This window comes from Onychostoma macrolepis, chromosome 25, assembly GCF_012432095.1.
Source record: "Onychostoma macrolepis isolate SWU-2019 chromosome 25, ASM1243209v1, whole genome shotgun sequence".
Taxonomy (NCBI): Eukaryota; Metazoa; Chordata; class Actinopteri; order Cypriniformes; family Cyprinidae; genus Onychostoma; species Onychostoma macrolepis.
Genome location: NC_081179.1, coordinates 17,500,425 through 17,516,989, shown reverse-complemented (window position 1 = coordinate 17,516,989; position 16,565 = coordinate 17,500,425). Strand labels below are relative to the sequence as shown.

Sequence of the window (16,565 nt, the reverse complement as noted above, 5' to 3'; positions counted from 1 at the left end):
TATCAAGGTGAAAGTCATCATAGCTTGCGTAGTATAGACCCAGCTCCCAACCCAACTTTGAGAATAGATTAACGGCGATATTTTTTTTATCGCCCGATAAGAGTCTCACGTTAACGCCGATAACGGCCCACCACTAGTTCATATATATGTTTTCGATGGACAGTGCAAATGGCTGTGCATTTATTTGTGTTTTTAACTCGATGGGAGCGAAATTAAACCCTCTTCCCCCTCCGCTGCGCACCACGCCCACTTTTTTAGCGTTTTTGGTAAGAACTAACCAGTGCTGATACAGGGGGTTTCATGACCCTTTAAAACCCTGATTTTGGAATTTTCTAGCAATAAACATTAAACAAGAATTTGCACCAGAATTTGCAACAGGGTTGTTATCGTTAAAATTATTTCTACAGTAAATTTAAGAAAAATATTTGTTGCTTATTCTTTTCCTTACAATAACTCGAACACCTGCAGCATGGCATTTTGCATCCTCATCCTCAATCTCATATTTTTGTATGTTTGATTCAATAGCTGAACTCTCTGAACTCAGATGGTGGACCTACTGTTCTACTGTTCAACATGGGCGATGTTCTTTGTGTTACTGTAACATCACGGTGATGTGAAACATTAATCATTACAACATAATCCATCTGAATCGATCCAAATTTGGGAATCTGGGCTTGGATCCAGTTTATATTTTTGCTGAGGGACACATTATATCACGGCCCGAACAAGCGGTCTGGAGCTGTGTTGCACCGCAGTCACATAACTCACTCCAGACTTTCCTCAAGTATTGCTAAACTCACAGCCACAAGAGCTGAAGAGGAACTGAAACTACACAAGACTTACCAAATGAGTGAGATGAAATACCGCACTGTTTGTGCTCCTGACAGCAGAAATGATCAAACTAACAATTGCCTGATGGACAATAAGATGGTGAAAAATCCTATTACACTGAAGGAGGGACCAGAGCCACATCTACAGAACTAAACATATAAGAATCTTAGGGTAGAATATTAAGCAACCACCCAAAACACCATAGAAACTGCATAGCAACATGCCACACTACAGCAGGGGAATGGGGAGAATATTGGGGAAAAATCTTGTTTAGTTCTGTTTTACTAAAAATACGATTACAGGTTTTAACAGGAAAACCACAGAATCTTTACCACAACTTCTTCATTTTTTGGTTGAGGAAGGTGACTCGGACAAGAAGCAGACAAGGAGTAACTTATTTTCTCAAAAAGCTACTAACCATTCAACGGTTTCCCAGAGTAGCCTGGTAAATCATTTATGCATTCGTTTTTATTGGTTCGTGGACTGCTATGGCTTTGTGAAACATGAGAATTGTTTCCTCATTTAGTTCAGGTGCTACAACCGTCATCAACCATTAATAATTGAACAGTTTCCACACCCAGAGATGCACCAGATGAGTTTACACTCCGTTCCCACATTTGCCCCCAGCACACAAATGGTGCATAAGGTATAAAGTCACATACAACTTCCCTAAACTCCAAAAACTACTACTAGGTACTTCCATGGTTCAGGTAAAAAACAAAACCATGTTCTTACCCAGTTTTTTGCTGAATAGGGTTTTTGAATTAAGCTATTTGGTTCTGTGGAGAACATCACATAACACGTTCTACAAATCAGCATATTGCATTCTGGGTTTATAAAGCAGAAATACATTGATTCAAAAGTATTAAAAGCTGTTTCCTCCTTATTGATGCAGTTAACCATGTCAATCTCATAATTTGGCTTGTTAGACCAACCGTGGATGATGTTAGTAAGGCCAGAAAATGCTCACTTTGGAAATCTGTTATATTAGAAACAGGAAGTTTAACACTCAAAGTTTTGACTAAAGCCCAGAGTATTCTTCGGTTTTTACAAACACTTCAGCCCAGTGTTTTCTTCGTTTTTTTACACAAACACTTAAGCCCAAAGTATTTTTTGCTTTTTACGTGAACACTTATTCCAAGAGTATTCTTTGATTTTATGAACACTTAAGCGCCGAGTATTATTTGTTTTTACGCAAACGCTTAAGCCCAGAGTATTCTTCATTTTTTAGGAACACTTAAGCACAAAATGATTCTTTGTTTTTTCATGCAAATACTTAAGCCCAGATAATTCTTCGGTTTCTATAAACACTTAAGGCTAAAGTATTGGTTTTTTTACACAAACACTTAAGTCCAGGGTATTTTTTTTTTTTTTAGTTTTTGTGAACATAAGCATACACATAAAAACCGAAGTATCCTTTGGCTAAAAATTGCTAATAGTCTATAGGTTACGTCACAACCACCTTATTTTGCTACTAGCTAATGCTAGTCAGATGCAGAAAATACTAGAGGGAGGTACGTTTTTCATTCTAGCATTTTTGTGGATGAAAAATTTAGATCCTGTAAATTAAATGCGCACATCTGCTAAATGTTTTTTTTTTTTTAATTAGCGCAAAAGGTACATTAGCATGGTTCTAATTAATTTGTAACAGTTAAAGTTGGCTTGCCTCATTTGAATTTGCACAAGGACTCCTTGACAAACATTTAAGCAATTATGGAAATTACAGTACAAAGAGCGTCCACAAAATGACTAATACACGGAGGCGTGTGTATTCTTCCAGTTTATGTACTTGACCACTTAAACACTCACAAAAAAAAGTCAACAGTCGGGCAACAATCTTACAACACAATCAACTTCTCACGTTCACCATTAGCATATTACAACAGCTAGGCTCAACACAAAGCTCAACACACAAGAAAAATACCTGCAGGTCTCACGCTCATGTCCCCTCACTTATGAGCACTAGCATGTAAGTGATCTCCATCCAGTCGGCCAGATCAGGTTTTTAAAAAGACAAAATACTGAACTGTCTCTGCCGCCCAAGGGCAAGAAACGATCTGTGGTTTATACAAGGTCAAAGAGGCAAAACTTTACGTCACTGGCGGACAAATACGTAGTGCACTTCACGTAAGCATCCCTATAGCAGCAAAGCATCTGCTTTATCTCCGTGGACCAGCAGATGAGAGTATAAAGGAACAATGAGTGTTGTCACAGGAAGAGGATACAAAATGTACCTTCTTTTTAAAGCACTAATGAACAATTTCTGAGGATGGAAACCAGTTTGATTTGTTTATGTGTAAGTGAAACTGAGAGCAGCAGCAACAATCACACAAGGAGGGTGTCATCAAGGTTTCTAGGCAACAAGACCTGAGAAGAGCAGAAGACCTCAGCTCAAACGCATGGCGTCGTTGAATCCTGGAGCTAACAATAAACATATTAAATGCAGAACTTCAGTACGGACTAACAGAGCAGGTTTTTGCTCAACAGAATCTGATCTGGTGAACTGAAAACGCTGTAATTATCTGGTTGTTTGTGGTATCTACGCTTGATCACATGACTGGGTGTCAATTTTTAGGTTACTGTTAAAGAGAAGTAACTGCCCAAGAGAAAGCATCGTATTTCACCCCAAATGACAAGAAAAAAAGTATATATTGCAAATTTAGAATATATCATTTCTAATACATACAAATATAGAATTGCATTTAAATTGTTTGTTTATTATTAGTATTTTTTTTTAATTGTGACTATATTTTTTAATGACAATTAAGCTTTTTTTTTTTTTTTTTGAATTCCCATTACTTTCAAAGGTGATTTTCATTAGATTCCCATTACTGTAATAATGTAATTTTTTAAACAAAATAAAATAAAAATTGATTTAATCAGCATAAATTAAATTGTTTTTAATTACAGTTATAAACATGATATTTTTTGCATCATGGTCTTGAAAATAATGTCACAATAATGTTTTTATGCTTATGTTGTAAGAATTTCTCAACAATCACTTAAAAAAGTTCAATAAATGTTAAGTGTAAAATATATGTAAAAAGTATATATTGCAAATTTATAATATATATAGAAATATCTATAATTGCATTTTGTTTGTTTTTTTGCATTGCAATTTTTTTTTCACTATTCTCAATAGTGATTTTCGTTAGATTCTCATTACTGTGATAGTAATGTAATTGTTTTATATATATATATATATATATATATATATATATATATTAAATAAAAATTGATTTAATCAGCATAAAAAATAATTTTTGAGTGTTTTTAATTAACATGAGATTTTTTTTATATCATGGCAATTTTGTAATAATTTCTCAACAATTACTTAAAAAAGTTCAATAAATGTTAAACGTAAAATATATTCACTGTTAAGTGTTTATGTGGTTTTAGACATTTGTCTATTTCCTTTTTGTTCAGCAACTGTACTAACCAATGTGAACGTCCTTCTTCCAAATTGCCATAACATCAGGCCATCTTCGACGGGTCCTACGGGTTTCTCTGAAAAACATCCCAGGAAAACAAGCGTGAGTCAAACAGCACGTTTCCACTGAACACATGTAATCTTCCTCATAGAAACGACTAGATTTCATTTAGCTGATCTGAAGATTATATTGATAGTGATTTTATACAAAGAGGCAGATAAACAGTGACATCCCAATTCCCGACAAAACACTTTCCTATAAAGCCATAATATAATTCATAAAGGCTTGTTTACTTGCATTGGGAAGCATATCAGCTAATCAGCTAGAGTCACACAGCACAGTGTAATTGTCTTTTAAAGCAGCACACAGTTCTCGCTGTTTTTAATGTCTGACGCACACTGTGTCTCTTCCCCCACACCGTCCTAATGAGAACCCAGCGGAGCTGCAGCCAGGAAACCCGTCAGGTCTCTGGGAACACACTCGCTCCACGGGGAACACTGCAGTAAACACAGGTGATCCCGCTGCAGTGTCCTCCCATATGCTGGCTTCGCATGACAAAACCATTCGTGGCAAATACAGAAAGGGCTTCTATAGGTGGGACATTATACTGAACGTAACTGTGAAAGGGTTGTAAGCCTCTCTGTTTTAGTGTGTGGGAAGGTTTGCTGAAAATAAACTTGACTTGGAAGACCCCAGCAGTGCACACTTTTGGATATTTTCTCTTTTTAATACACCTGATACTGTATATATCATCAGCTCATTAACAAAGGCTGCTGAACTATAATAAAAAGCACTAATCCTAAATGTGCAGTGTTTGGCTACTCCAGGACCACTGCTTTAATGGAAATCAACATTGAAAGTCTGTAAGCAGTAGAGGCATCTGACATACTGACCCAACAAGACTGCAGAGCTCTACAGACCAAAATAAATGTGACTACAGACTGTCGTATATTGACAGTCATATCCTCTGTCAATAAACCTGCACGGGAATGAAAGTATAGAATATAATTTAAGAAAATACTATGGAATTAAATTGAGATTTGCCCAATATGGATCCATACATAACACATGTAATAATAATTGATTTATTATATATTATTTTAATGTAATAAAACTAATATATATATATATATATATATATATATATATATATATAAAACCTATTTATTGTGTTATATAAGTATATACAATAATTATATTTTAAATAATAATCATTTATTATTATTATTATTATTGTTGTTATTACATAGTTATGCACCACCAACAAATTAAACTAGATCCATTATTATTTAAATAAAATATATTAATCTAGAAGTTTAACTTAAATGTATTGCTATATAAATATATTAATAATGGTTAGCATTATTATTGCTGTTATTATTACTGCTATACTTATGGATTACCAACATAATTACAACATAGATATATTTTAAAACACAAAAATAAAATAATTTTGCCCACATTTACTGTTATATAGACATAAATATATTTAAAACAATAAAAACAACAATTATTGTAGTTACATATATACATATTACACTAGATATATTCTAAATACTATTAAATTACATATTAGATGTTAAATTAAATATATATAATTAATTAAATTATATTTTAAATGTTATATTTACTTGCAATATTTAGTCATGTAATTGTAGTGATTATATTTATAGCATTTTTAATTATAATAAACCTTGAAAATAGTCTATCTATTACCATTATTCAATGTCTAAACAGACTAATTAGTCAGACCCAAGGTAAAAGATTAAAAACACTCATCTGTGTCCTCAGTTGTACCTTACAACCCAATAATGGAAAGCCCGTAGTCAATTAGTCAGCCTTAAGTGGTAAAATAAGATCTATGATTACAATAAATGAACATCTTATATAAAAGATTTGCTACAGAATGTAATAATAAGGCAAAACTATCCCACTGAACGGCAGTCATGCTTTAACGCTGATATAACTGCGGTGTATCAGTGCAGCTCATTCACTAGCACTACATCACGATCAACTATAAACAGACAGCGCTCACCGAAAACATGCTCCATCCATTCATCTATGGCTCTGCTACGGAGGCAGGGTGGAGTAACGCGTCCATGAGAAATTAAAGACAGAAAACACCAGACAGGTGCCTAAAAATCCGCCTCCTGAGTCCTGTTACTCGCGCTCGAGCTCTGTCAACCGCGCGCGCGCGCACGCACACACACGCGCACAAACGGCCGTTTTGCGGAAGGTTACAGCGCAAAACAACAAGCAGCGAAGAAACAATTGGCTATTTTTGGTTATATTATATATTATATAATATTATTCAATTATTAATAAGCCTATAAATATATTAAATATTTTTAATTTAAACATGTTAACCCAAAACACTAGTGTGGACGATGAATGAATTAATTATTGTATCTGTTTTTGATTAATTTATCGATTAGGAATACAGTGTAAAAAGGAAAGAAAAAAAGATCCTGACTTTAAAAAAATGAAATTCACCAAAAAAAAAAAAGAAAAAAAAAAAAGTTAATTTGTTGTCTGTATATTTTACCCTGTATAACGTTTACATATATTTGGTTATATTATATTATTATATTATTGGATAAAAGCGTCTGCTAAATGACTCAATGTAAATGTAAATATTACATTATTCAATAATTAAGAGGCCTATAAATATATGAAATATTTTAATATCAACGTTAATACACTAGTGTAGGTTTACTGTTGTTATAAGTAAAAAAAATCCTGACGATAAGAAAATAAATAAATCCACTTTAAAAAAAAATAATAAAAAATACATATAACATTTAGGTACTGTATACAACATTAATGGCATCGTTAAATGCTAGAATATTAATAACAACGTAATTTCGCGTATTTAAATCAAGTAGAATGCATGTGATGAACTATTTCAATAGCCTCCTTTTTTGGTTTTGTGTAAAAATAGAACAGTGTAGATTTATTACAATTATAACAACACATAACTTAATCTATCTGAGACTGAATTAATCGGTATGTTTAATTGAAATTATGTTATTTTAATTGTGTTCAGCAGGCTGTCAGTCAGTAATGTGGCTGATAATAATGCAGTAGCTTTGAGGGAAATGCAATGGCGACACCCTCTGGACGATTACGGCGGCATGACATTAACTTAATATGTTTGCTTGTGCTGTGCGTTCAAAGTTCTTACGTATATTATCCTAAAAACATGCATGGAGGGCTATAAAATCATAATTAGCCTAAATAAATATTTATGACAGGCCCAAATTGCATTATCGCGCAGCGTTGCTGACTGTCGAGCGATAAAGTCGAGCCGTGAGTCAAAGCGAGCAGAACCAGGAAAACAAACCGCAGTTGTACTGTTACTGTACCACTGACAGCGGAGAGAGTTACAGGTCTGTCACCGACATCGCTTTGACTCTGGTAAGAGCTGATTTCACTCCAATTCAGTATTTAATATGTGTCAGAAACAAGGATTTGCTGTTATATCGTACATAAGGAAATTATTAGTGTTTATAGCCTACGCAGCTCTATTTGCAATTGGACTACGCATGTAGCCTACTAACTGTAAATGTAAATATAATGATAGCAGAAGTCAAACATATTATGTAGTCAGCTGCATTTCCATGCTTTTTTGTTATTGCTGGGGTTATAAATCAAGAAGGGGTGTGTATTTTCATTGATAATACAATGTCCTTCTTTACAACTAGCTAGCTAGACAGCATTTTAGGACATTTGACCCCAAAAAGGACTGTTTTGATAGGCTGCTCACTAAATTATGTTCAAATTACATAGAAATGCTGTTCACCAGGTTTTGAGACAAAAAAAAAAAAAAAAATGCTGTCTAGGTAGACTGTGAGACAGAATGATGCCCAAAATGTTGTCTAAGTAGGCAGCTCGATTGGTTTTGAGCCACATCCACACATAATTGCCAGTTATCATGACTCAGCTTTAGTTTAACTGTCAGATGTGTTGTGTAGGAATGATAGGAAGTATGGTTTTGACTATGTAACACCGTGTTTCATCAAACAGACGTGAGGACACGTTGAGAGGAATCTCTCAAGACACAGAGGACAGTTGTGAAAAGAAAAAGGCGAGTAGATACATGCTTGTTTTGCCGTTTTTATGAAAATTACTTTTTTAAATTCCATATGAAAAATGTTCTAAGAGAAAAATCAGCAACCTTGGTTAACCAACTTGCCTAACTGTGGTTAACCAGTTTAGTCAAAGTCTAGTCTGGTCTGCCAGTCATAACTATGAAAGCTTGTTTCAACCATGGGATAAAAATAAAGGTAATTGGAACTTTTTATCTCACAATTCAGTCTCTTTTTCTTGCAGTTGAGTTTATATCTCACAATTTGGACTTATTTTTTTCACAATTCTGAATTTATCCCAAAATTGCCAGATATAAACTCAGAATTGTGATATAAACTCAGAATTGTGATATAAACTCAGAATTGCGAGATATAAACTTGGAATTGTGAGATATAAACTTGGAATTGTGAGATATAAACTTGGAATTGTGATATTAACTCAGAATTGTGAGATATAAACTCAGAATTGTGATATTAACTCAGAATTGCGAGATATAAACTCAGAATTGAATATTAACTCAGAATTGCGAGATATAAACTCAGAATTGAATATTAACTCAGAATTGCGAGATATAAACTTGGAATTGTGAGATATAAACTTGGAATTGTGAGATATAAACTTGGAATTGTGATATTAACTCAGAATTGCGAGATATAAACTCAGAATTGAATATTAACTCAGAATTGCGAGATATAAACTCAGAATTGAATATTAACTCAGAATTGCGAGATATAAACTTGGAATTGTGAGATATAAACTTGGAATTGTGAGATATAAACTTGGAATTGTGATATTAACTCAGAATTGCGAGATATAAACTTGGAATTGTGAGATATAAACTTGGAATTGTGATATTAACTCAGAATTGTGAGATATAAACTCAATATTGTGATATTAACTCAGAATTGCGAGATATAAACTCAATATTGTGATATTAACTCAGAATTGCGAGATATAAACTCAGAATTGTGATATTAACTCAGAATTGTGAGATAAACTCAGAATTGCGAGATATAAACTCAATATTGTGATATTAACTCAGAATTGCGAGATATAAACTCAATATTGTGATATTAACTCAGAATTGCGAGATATAAACTCAGAATTGCGAGATATAAACTCAAAATTGTGATATTAACTCAGAATTGCGAGATATAAACTCAATATTGTGATATTAACTCAGAATTGCGAGATATAAACTCAGAATTGTGATATTAACTCAGAATTGTGAGATAAACTCAGAATTGCGATATATAAACTCAATATTGTGATATTAACTCAGAATTGCGAGATATAAACTCAAAATTGTAATATTAACTCAGAATTGCGAGATATAAACTCAGAATTGCGAGATACAAACTCAAAATTGTGATATTAAATCAGAATTGCGAGATATAAACTCAAAATTGCGAGATAAACTCAGAATTGCGAGATATAAACTCAGAATTGCTAATAGTCAGAATTCTTTATATAGTTTATTTTCTGCATTGCAGAATTATGAGATAAGTCGCAATTACCTTTTTTTTTTTATTCCATGGCAAAAAGTATACAATGTATTCATATTAAAATATATATTTTTAACATGAATGTGTTGATATCCATTCTTTTTTATTCACTGTGGTTGTGGTAAAGATTATTTTTGGCTATAACTTGTTTACATATTTCCCTTCTCTGTTTTCCTTACAGAAGCGCACACCATGGCAGGCCAGCTACACCCACAGCTGCTGCTGTCCAGGCAGTACTGCAGATTCTTCTCTGTCATTAACTCGCAAATTCACACCAGCTCTGGGCTGGCCGCTAAGGACCACTTCAAAGTTCTTGTGCTCGGTGGTGGGAGTGGCGGCATAACGATGGCCGCACGCATGAAAAGAAAGGTCGGCGCGCAAAACGTGGCCATCGTGGAGCCTAGTGAGGTATGCAGCAGCAGAGCATTTATAGCTGAACTGCCCCTTTAAGAGATCCTTATTGTGCCTGGCTGTTCTTGAGGCATCATGTACGTGCTGAGATTCAGGTTTAACAAGTTCCTGTTTAGTGTTAACTGAATGGACATGTACAATAACTCTTCAAATGTTTTGGGGTCTGCAAGGTTTTTAACACTGAAGGATGATGTGACACTGAAGACTGTAGTAATGCTAAAAATTCAGCTTTGAATCACAGAAATAAATGACATTTTAAAATATATTAAAATAGAAAGCATATTATTTTGATATTGTAATAATATCTTATAATATTACTGTTTTTACTGTATTTTTAATAAATAAATGCAGCCTGGGTGAGCATGAGAGACGTCTTTCAGAAATCTTACTGACCCCAAACTTTTGAATTTTTGAGGTACGTTGTTTAATAACCTTTGCACTGTTTCCTCAATGTTCAACATTACATCTAATGCACTTTTGACTCCAGGTGCATTACTATCAGCCGATATGGACATTAGTTGGCGCAGGGGCCAAAAGTGTTGCATCTTCTGGACGATCAACAGCGAGTGTGATTCCATCAGGGGTGACGTGGGTCAAGTCCAAAGTGGCAGAATTTGATCCTAAGAACAACACTGTCCACACAGACTGTGGGAAAAAGGTATTTAGGTTGACAGTTAATTGTCATGTGTTGTGAAAGAGCAGTGCTTTTCTGCATAGCATTAGTTTAGAAAAGTGTCTTTTGAAAAGGGAAGTCTTTTGAAACTGCTGGGAAATTTTGTGGCATCAGTAATGTTGCGTAATATGATATTGCACATTATATTGAACCATGAAGGCGTGCCACTATAAAATACTCATAGCTGATATGAAGTGTGATATAAAGTAACATGAACATGTTGCAAAACTCGAAGGAATATAATATTAACATTGTTAAATTGCCACATGATCTGGAACGCTCACTTTAATCAAACTTAACCCAGCTTTAGTAGTTTTTATTATGTAACTGTTTAACTTTTTTATTTTTTTCTCAGATTTCATATGATTATCTGATTGTAGCTCTTGGCCTTGTGCTGCATTATGAAAAGGTATGTTATGCATGTCATTAATAGACTAAATTGCTAGTTTTCCACTTTCACATGCACGATGTTTTGATTGAGAGAAGCATTGCCACATCAGTCCAGAGGAAGTTTCTAATCTTAATGTAATGTTAATTACATTTGTCTATCAGACTTGATAACAAAGTTCAAGTTAAATAACATTTAAAACTTTGTTCTATGTTTGGATTTTATGGTCATACCTGACATGACACCTCGTATATCCTCGTGACTACCAGGAAAAAACAGTTTTGTGAATTTAGTATTTTGTCATGTCATTACATTGTTTAGAGCATAAGAAAAAATTTGAATTTTTTTTTTTTTTTTTTAAACAATGATTTTTCCTCTGTAGAGGACAGGGACTTTAAAAAGTCCTGTTTTTAAAAAATAAAAAGACATGAATAGACATGAAAAGGCAAAAACAGTGGGATTTTTGTTTTAATCACAAATCAATTTTCATTTTTTTATACCAAACTTTATATAAAGATGATTCATAACAGAAGGTCATATTTTGATTGGAAACCCCATAACATTTTCCTGAGATGTTGATAATAAATTTGTCAGATTTAAATGATAATTACAAAATATTATCATATTTCCATAAGGGTGTTACACTTGATCACTAAATTAATGTCAGCCATTTTTGAAGACCAAGGAGAGCGAGTGGTCATGGTGAGACATCCAATCATTTGGTATCTCTGAAAACCCCTGAGTGTGCTCTGTACAGTACATCCAGACTTAAAACTGTAACATGTAACGTCTCAGCTAAAACATAATGTCCTCTACAGAGGACAAAACTCCATAGCTGGTAGTCAGGAGGATATGCAAAGAAATATGAAACAGTATCTGTTTTCACAGAGTGAAACAAGATAACTCTGAATAAATAAAACCAAAGTTAAAAATGATCCTGAGTTAACAATTACTTGTGTGATGTTTGATGAGATTTTCTTCTCAAAGTTGTCAATCTAATTGATTTCCGTCTCCTGATTACAGATCAAGGGCCTGCCTGAAGGGTTTGAACATCCCAAAATCGGTTCAAACTACTCTGTGAAAACAGTGGAAAAGACATGGAACGCCTTGAAGAACTTTAAGGAGGGCAATGCTTTGTTCACCTACCCAAACACTCCCATCAAATGTGGAGGAGCTCCTCAGAAAATCATGTATCTCTCTGATGCCTTCCTGAGAAAGGTTTCATTCTTAATCATTGAAATCCCCAAGAACTGGTTACAATCATTATTTTATGTAAAAATATACTGTAATATGTACATAAATAATCACCTTTTATTTATACACTTACAAAAATATCATGCTATTACTATATGTTTGGACATGTATGATAGTAATACCATGATTCTTGGACAAATATCATGATAAAACCAAATACCAAAAGTATTTTGGACATGTATCATGACAATACTGTGTACTGTGGACAGGAACAAGTGGTAATACCATGGTAAGACCATGTTTTTTGGCCATATATCATGGTAACACATGGTAATACCATATTTTATGGACAAAAACAGAGACAATACCATGTTTTTTTTGGGCATATGTCATGGTAACACCATGTATTTTGGACATGTACCAAGGAAATACCAAATTTTGTGGACGGAAATAAAGGTAATACCATGTTTTGGCCATATATCATGGTAATACCATGTATTTTGGACATGTATAATGGCAATACCATGTTGTGTTGACATGAACAAGGGTAATTGCATGTTAATTGGGCATATATCATGGTAAAACCATGTTTTTGTTCGTGTACCATAGTAATACCATGATATTACTCGCTTGTAGTGCCCTGTAAATACCATGGTAAATGAATATGGTAATCATTCAGTACCAAAATATTTACATGGTACTGCCACAGTACATTTACAACTCAATAATACTCAAAGAAATTACAATATTTTTTAAACAATGTTTTTTTTTTGTCTTTTTAGACAGGAAAAAGGTCCAAAGCCAACATTATTTATAACACCTCCTTACCAGTGCTGTTTGGGGTCAAGAAATATGCTGATGCCTTGTGGGATATTGTGAAGAAGCGGGACCTTAACATAAACCTCAGGCACAACCTCATCGAGGTCAGGGCCGACAAACAGGAAGCCGTTTTTGAGAATCTAGACAAACCTGGGGAGACAGTGGTTTACAAGGTAGCTGTTGTTAGATTACACAAAAAACATCTTGAGTTCTGTTAAGCAGTAGTTTGAGTGTCTGACGTACCCTTCATGGTGGTCATAGTATGAGATGATCCACGTTACCCCTCCGATGGGACCACCTGCAGTGCTGAAAGGCTCCTCGCTGGAAGATGCAGCCGGATGGCTGGATGTAAATAAGAACACTCTTCAGCATAAGACTTATGCCAATGTATTTGGTATCGGAGACTGCACCAATCTACCCACGTCCAAAACGGCAGCAGCAGTAGGTAAAACACTGGAAAAAACTTGTTTCTTTACACCCCATATTCTTGTGGGGGGTTTTTTTTGGGGATGGCGGAACGAGATAAGTCCCTGCTCATTAAACCTTTTCTACCTAATTATCACCACTCATCAGACAGGTCTAGAACCTGTTTCAGTAGTTTTCCACCATTAATCAGTGGTTACTTCCCCGTTCACTGAGCTGATTTTAATGGTGAGAGAGCTGTTAGTGCTTGTTTTATTGAAATTAGATGATCAGGAGAATCATCTGTGACTATAATCTTCTACAGCTGCGCAGTCTGCAGTACTCGACCGAACTGTCAGCAGAATTCTGAAGAAACAGACGCCGGATAAGACAGTAAGTATGTCTAGTATAGTATAGTATAACTTTATTGGCTCACCAACACAACAAGATTAATAACAACATACATAGTAAAATTAAATCACAATAACTAGTCACGTTACACACATAACATAAAAGAAAATAAAAAGATACAGTTCATGCCTTACACACTGCTTGATTAAAAAGTTTATGATTTAAGTATTTGAATTGCATTGGGGATAAAGGACCTCTTAAACACATTTTTATTTGCTAGAGGAACTCTATAACATCTACCTGACTTCAAGAGCTCAAACTGGCTGAAAAGAGGATGAGAGCCATCTGCAAGAATAACTCTCGCCTTCTTCTTTGTCCTTTCTACATAAAGTTGTGTTAATTGATTCTGAGGCCTGACAATTATTTTATTTGCAGAGGATACAATTCTGGGAAGTTTGTTCTTGAGTCTGCAATTTAGATGCTCGTACCAGACAGAAAGTTGAAAGGTTAAAACACTTTCAACAATGGATTTATACACAACTTCCAAGATGTGCTTACTAACACCAAGACCACTAAGCTGTCTGAGAAGAAAAAGTCGCTGAGAGCATCTTTTAAAAATGCACTCTGAATTATCAGCAAAACTCAACTGAGAATCCAAAATTGATCCAAGATACTTAAAATGTTCCACAATTTCAACTTGTTGACTCGGAAATCGGCTCACATATCACGTCTCGTTTTGTACACATAATTAATTCTTTATAGTCTTGGCAACATTAATTTCTAATTGGCTAGAGCAACACCAAGTTTCAAGAGCCTTAATGTGGGTCAGGGAGGCCAGATCATACGTATGGTTTGTTTTGTCCAACAGGCCAAGGATAAACATTAATGTGGTTTTCCACTGTTTGCTCCTCCAACCTTATTTCCTGTGTTGCCACCACCAGGGGGCGTAGTGCTAACAAAACAATTTCTGTGTTTGGAATAAAATAAGCCAGTGATATTTTTTGGAATAAGTGATATTTTAATAATTAGTCAAGATGGAGACTGCAAAAACAAATTTGGCTGAAATTCTGGTTCATTTCTCACACTGTAAAGGGAAAATTATGTCCAGTGCATTGTGGGATAGTTATTCCACACAGGGTACTCAGCATGTTGTATACTGAACAATTTGGCATATGTGGTTGTCCTACAGATGCTGAAAATATTAAAAGTATGCACATTATGCATGCCAATTACAGAAATCGTGCAAGTAGCATGGTGGCCTGCTGTTCCAAAAAATCAGTTTTCCTTAAAGTCCACGTAAACCAGAAGTTGGTGCCGACTTTATTTCAGTGTAGTGATGTATTTCCAGCTGAAACAGAATATTGAACAGAGGGCTTGGTTTTATTCTTGCGCTCCTCCTCTCTGTCTCTCACTCATAGCAACCTATCGGTTGGAGGGGTGTGTTTAAGGATATTCCGCCCAAGCCATCAAACTGGCGTCATCAGAGAAGGAATGCCATGAGCGGAAGCAAATGTTAAGACTTTGATTAAAGATTACCAAGACAAACTATTTTTTTCAGCGAATTAACTTGCACGGATTAATTGTTGATATCAAGACTAGTAAAGTAAATAAAGTCAATTTTGATTTCATGCAGACTTTAAATAACTACACAACAAGCAGCAAGTTCATTCATATGCATGTAAATAATACATACATTAATGAATTAATTAAATTGCAGATATACTAATAAATATTTCAAATTTCATCTTTCAAAATAAGAAAAATATTACATATTGAATAATAATTATTAATATTAAATATTAATGGTTTTGTGTATGTTGCAGTATGATGGCTACACCTCCTGCCCACTGGTTACCAGCTACAACACCGTGATCTTGGCAGAATTTGATTATGACGGGCAGCCGCTGGAGACCTTCCCTGTGGACCAGAGCAAAGAGAGCAGGGTCATGTACCACATGAAAGCTGATTTAATGCCTCATTTGTACTGGCATGGACTTCTCAAGTGAGTCCCGATCACGAACTGATCATAACTTACCCTTCTGAATACAAGCATGATATTCATTTTTTTCTATTTTGTTTTTCTTCCTCAAATTAAGGGGACTTTGGGGAGGCCCAGGACCATACCGGACCATCATGCATCTGGGAATGAAATAGAACAAACTTTTAGTTGGGAACAAAGCAAAAATGCATTTTTTCTCATTAACAAGTTTCTCTTAGATGGTGCTTGATTTACTCAAGTGAATATCCAGAGATGCCTGCTTTTAAATATAGTTTGCTAATTTTGTATAATTTCCCATTACAGCGCAATATAATATTTTTAGCTATGGCATAATCCATGTCCTTGTGATTAGAAACACATACTATTTCTGAGTAACTTTTTCATGTTAATCAGATCGCAAGATATGTTATAAATATGAAAATAAATAACAGTTTCTTTATGAAGTCTGTATTTTGACTCTTTAGATAGATAG

General features: G+C 34.5%; 2 protein-coding genes across 3 annotated transcripts in view; one reads left to right on the top strand and one right to left on the bottom strand.

The window, feature by feature from the left end:
• Positions 1–6,452, bottom strand: part of atp8b4 (ATPase phospholipid transporting 8B4) — a 38,531-nt gene extending 32,079 nt beyond the window's left edge. For both annotated transcript variants that reach the window (XM_058766759.1, XM_058766758.1), the window contains exons 1-2: positions 6,298–6,452; positions 4,271–4,338 (exon numbers count right to left, since the gene is read on the bottom strand). In XM_058766759.1, coding sequence (XP_058622742.1) covers positions 4,271–4,338; positions 6,298–6,317 — 88 coding nt within the window. In that variant the 5' untranslated portion in view covers positions 6,318–6,452. The remainder of the gene's footprint in view (positions 1–4,270; positions 4,339–6,297) is intronic.
• A 932-nt stretch (positions 6,453–7,384) lies between these two features.
• sqor (sulfide quinone oxidoreductase) lies at positions 7,385–16,532 on the top strand. The gene is made up of 11 exons (XM_058766277.1): positions 7,385–7,679; positions 8,289–8,349; positions 10,038–10,264; positions 10,755–10,925; positions 11,296–11,349; positions 12,352–12,546; positions 13,305–13,514; positions 13,603–13,786; positions 14,069–14,136; positions 15,918–16,096; positions 16,191–16,532. The coding sequence occupies exons 3-11, from the start codon at positions 10,049–10,051 to the stop codon at positions 16,246–16,248; spliced, it is 1,335 nt and encodes a 444-aa protein (XP_058622260.1). The 5' UTR covers positions 7,385–7,679; positions 8,289–8,349; positions 10,038–10,048; the 3' UTR covers positions 16,249–16,532.
• Positions 16,533–16,565: the final 33 nt, after the last annotated feature.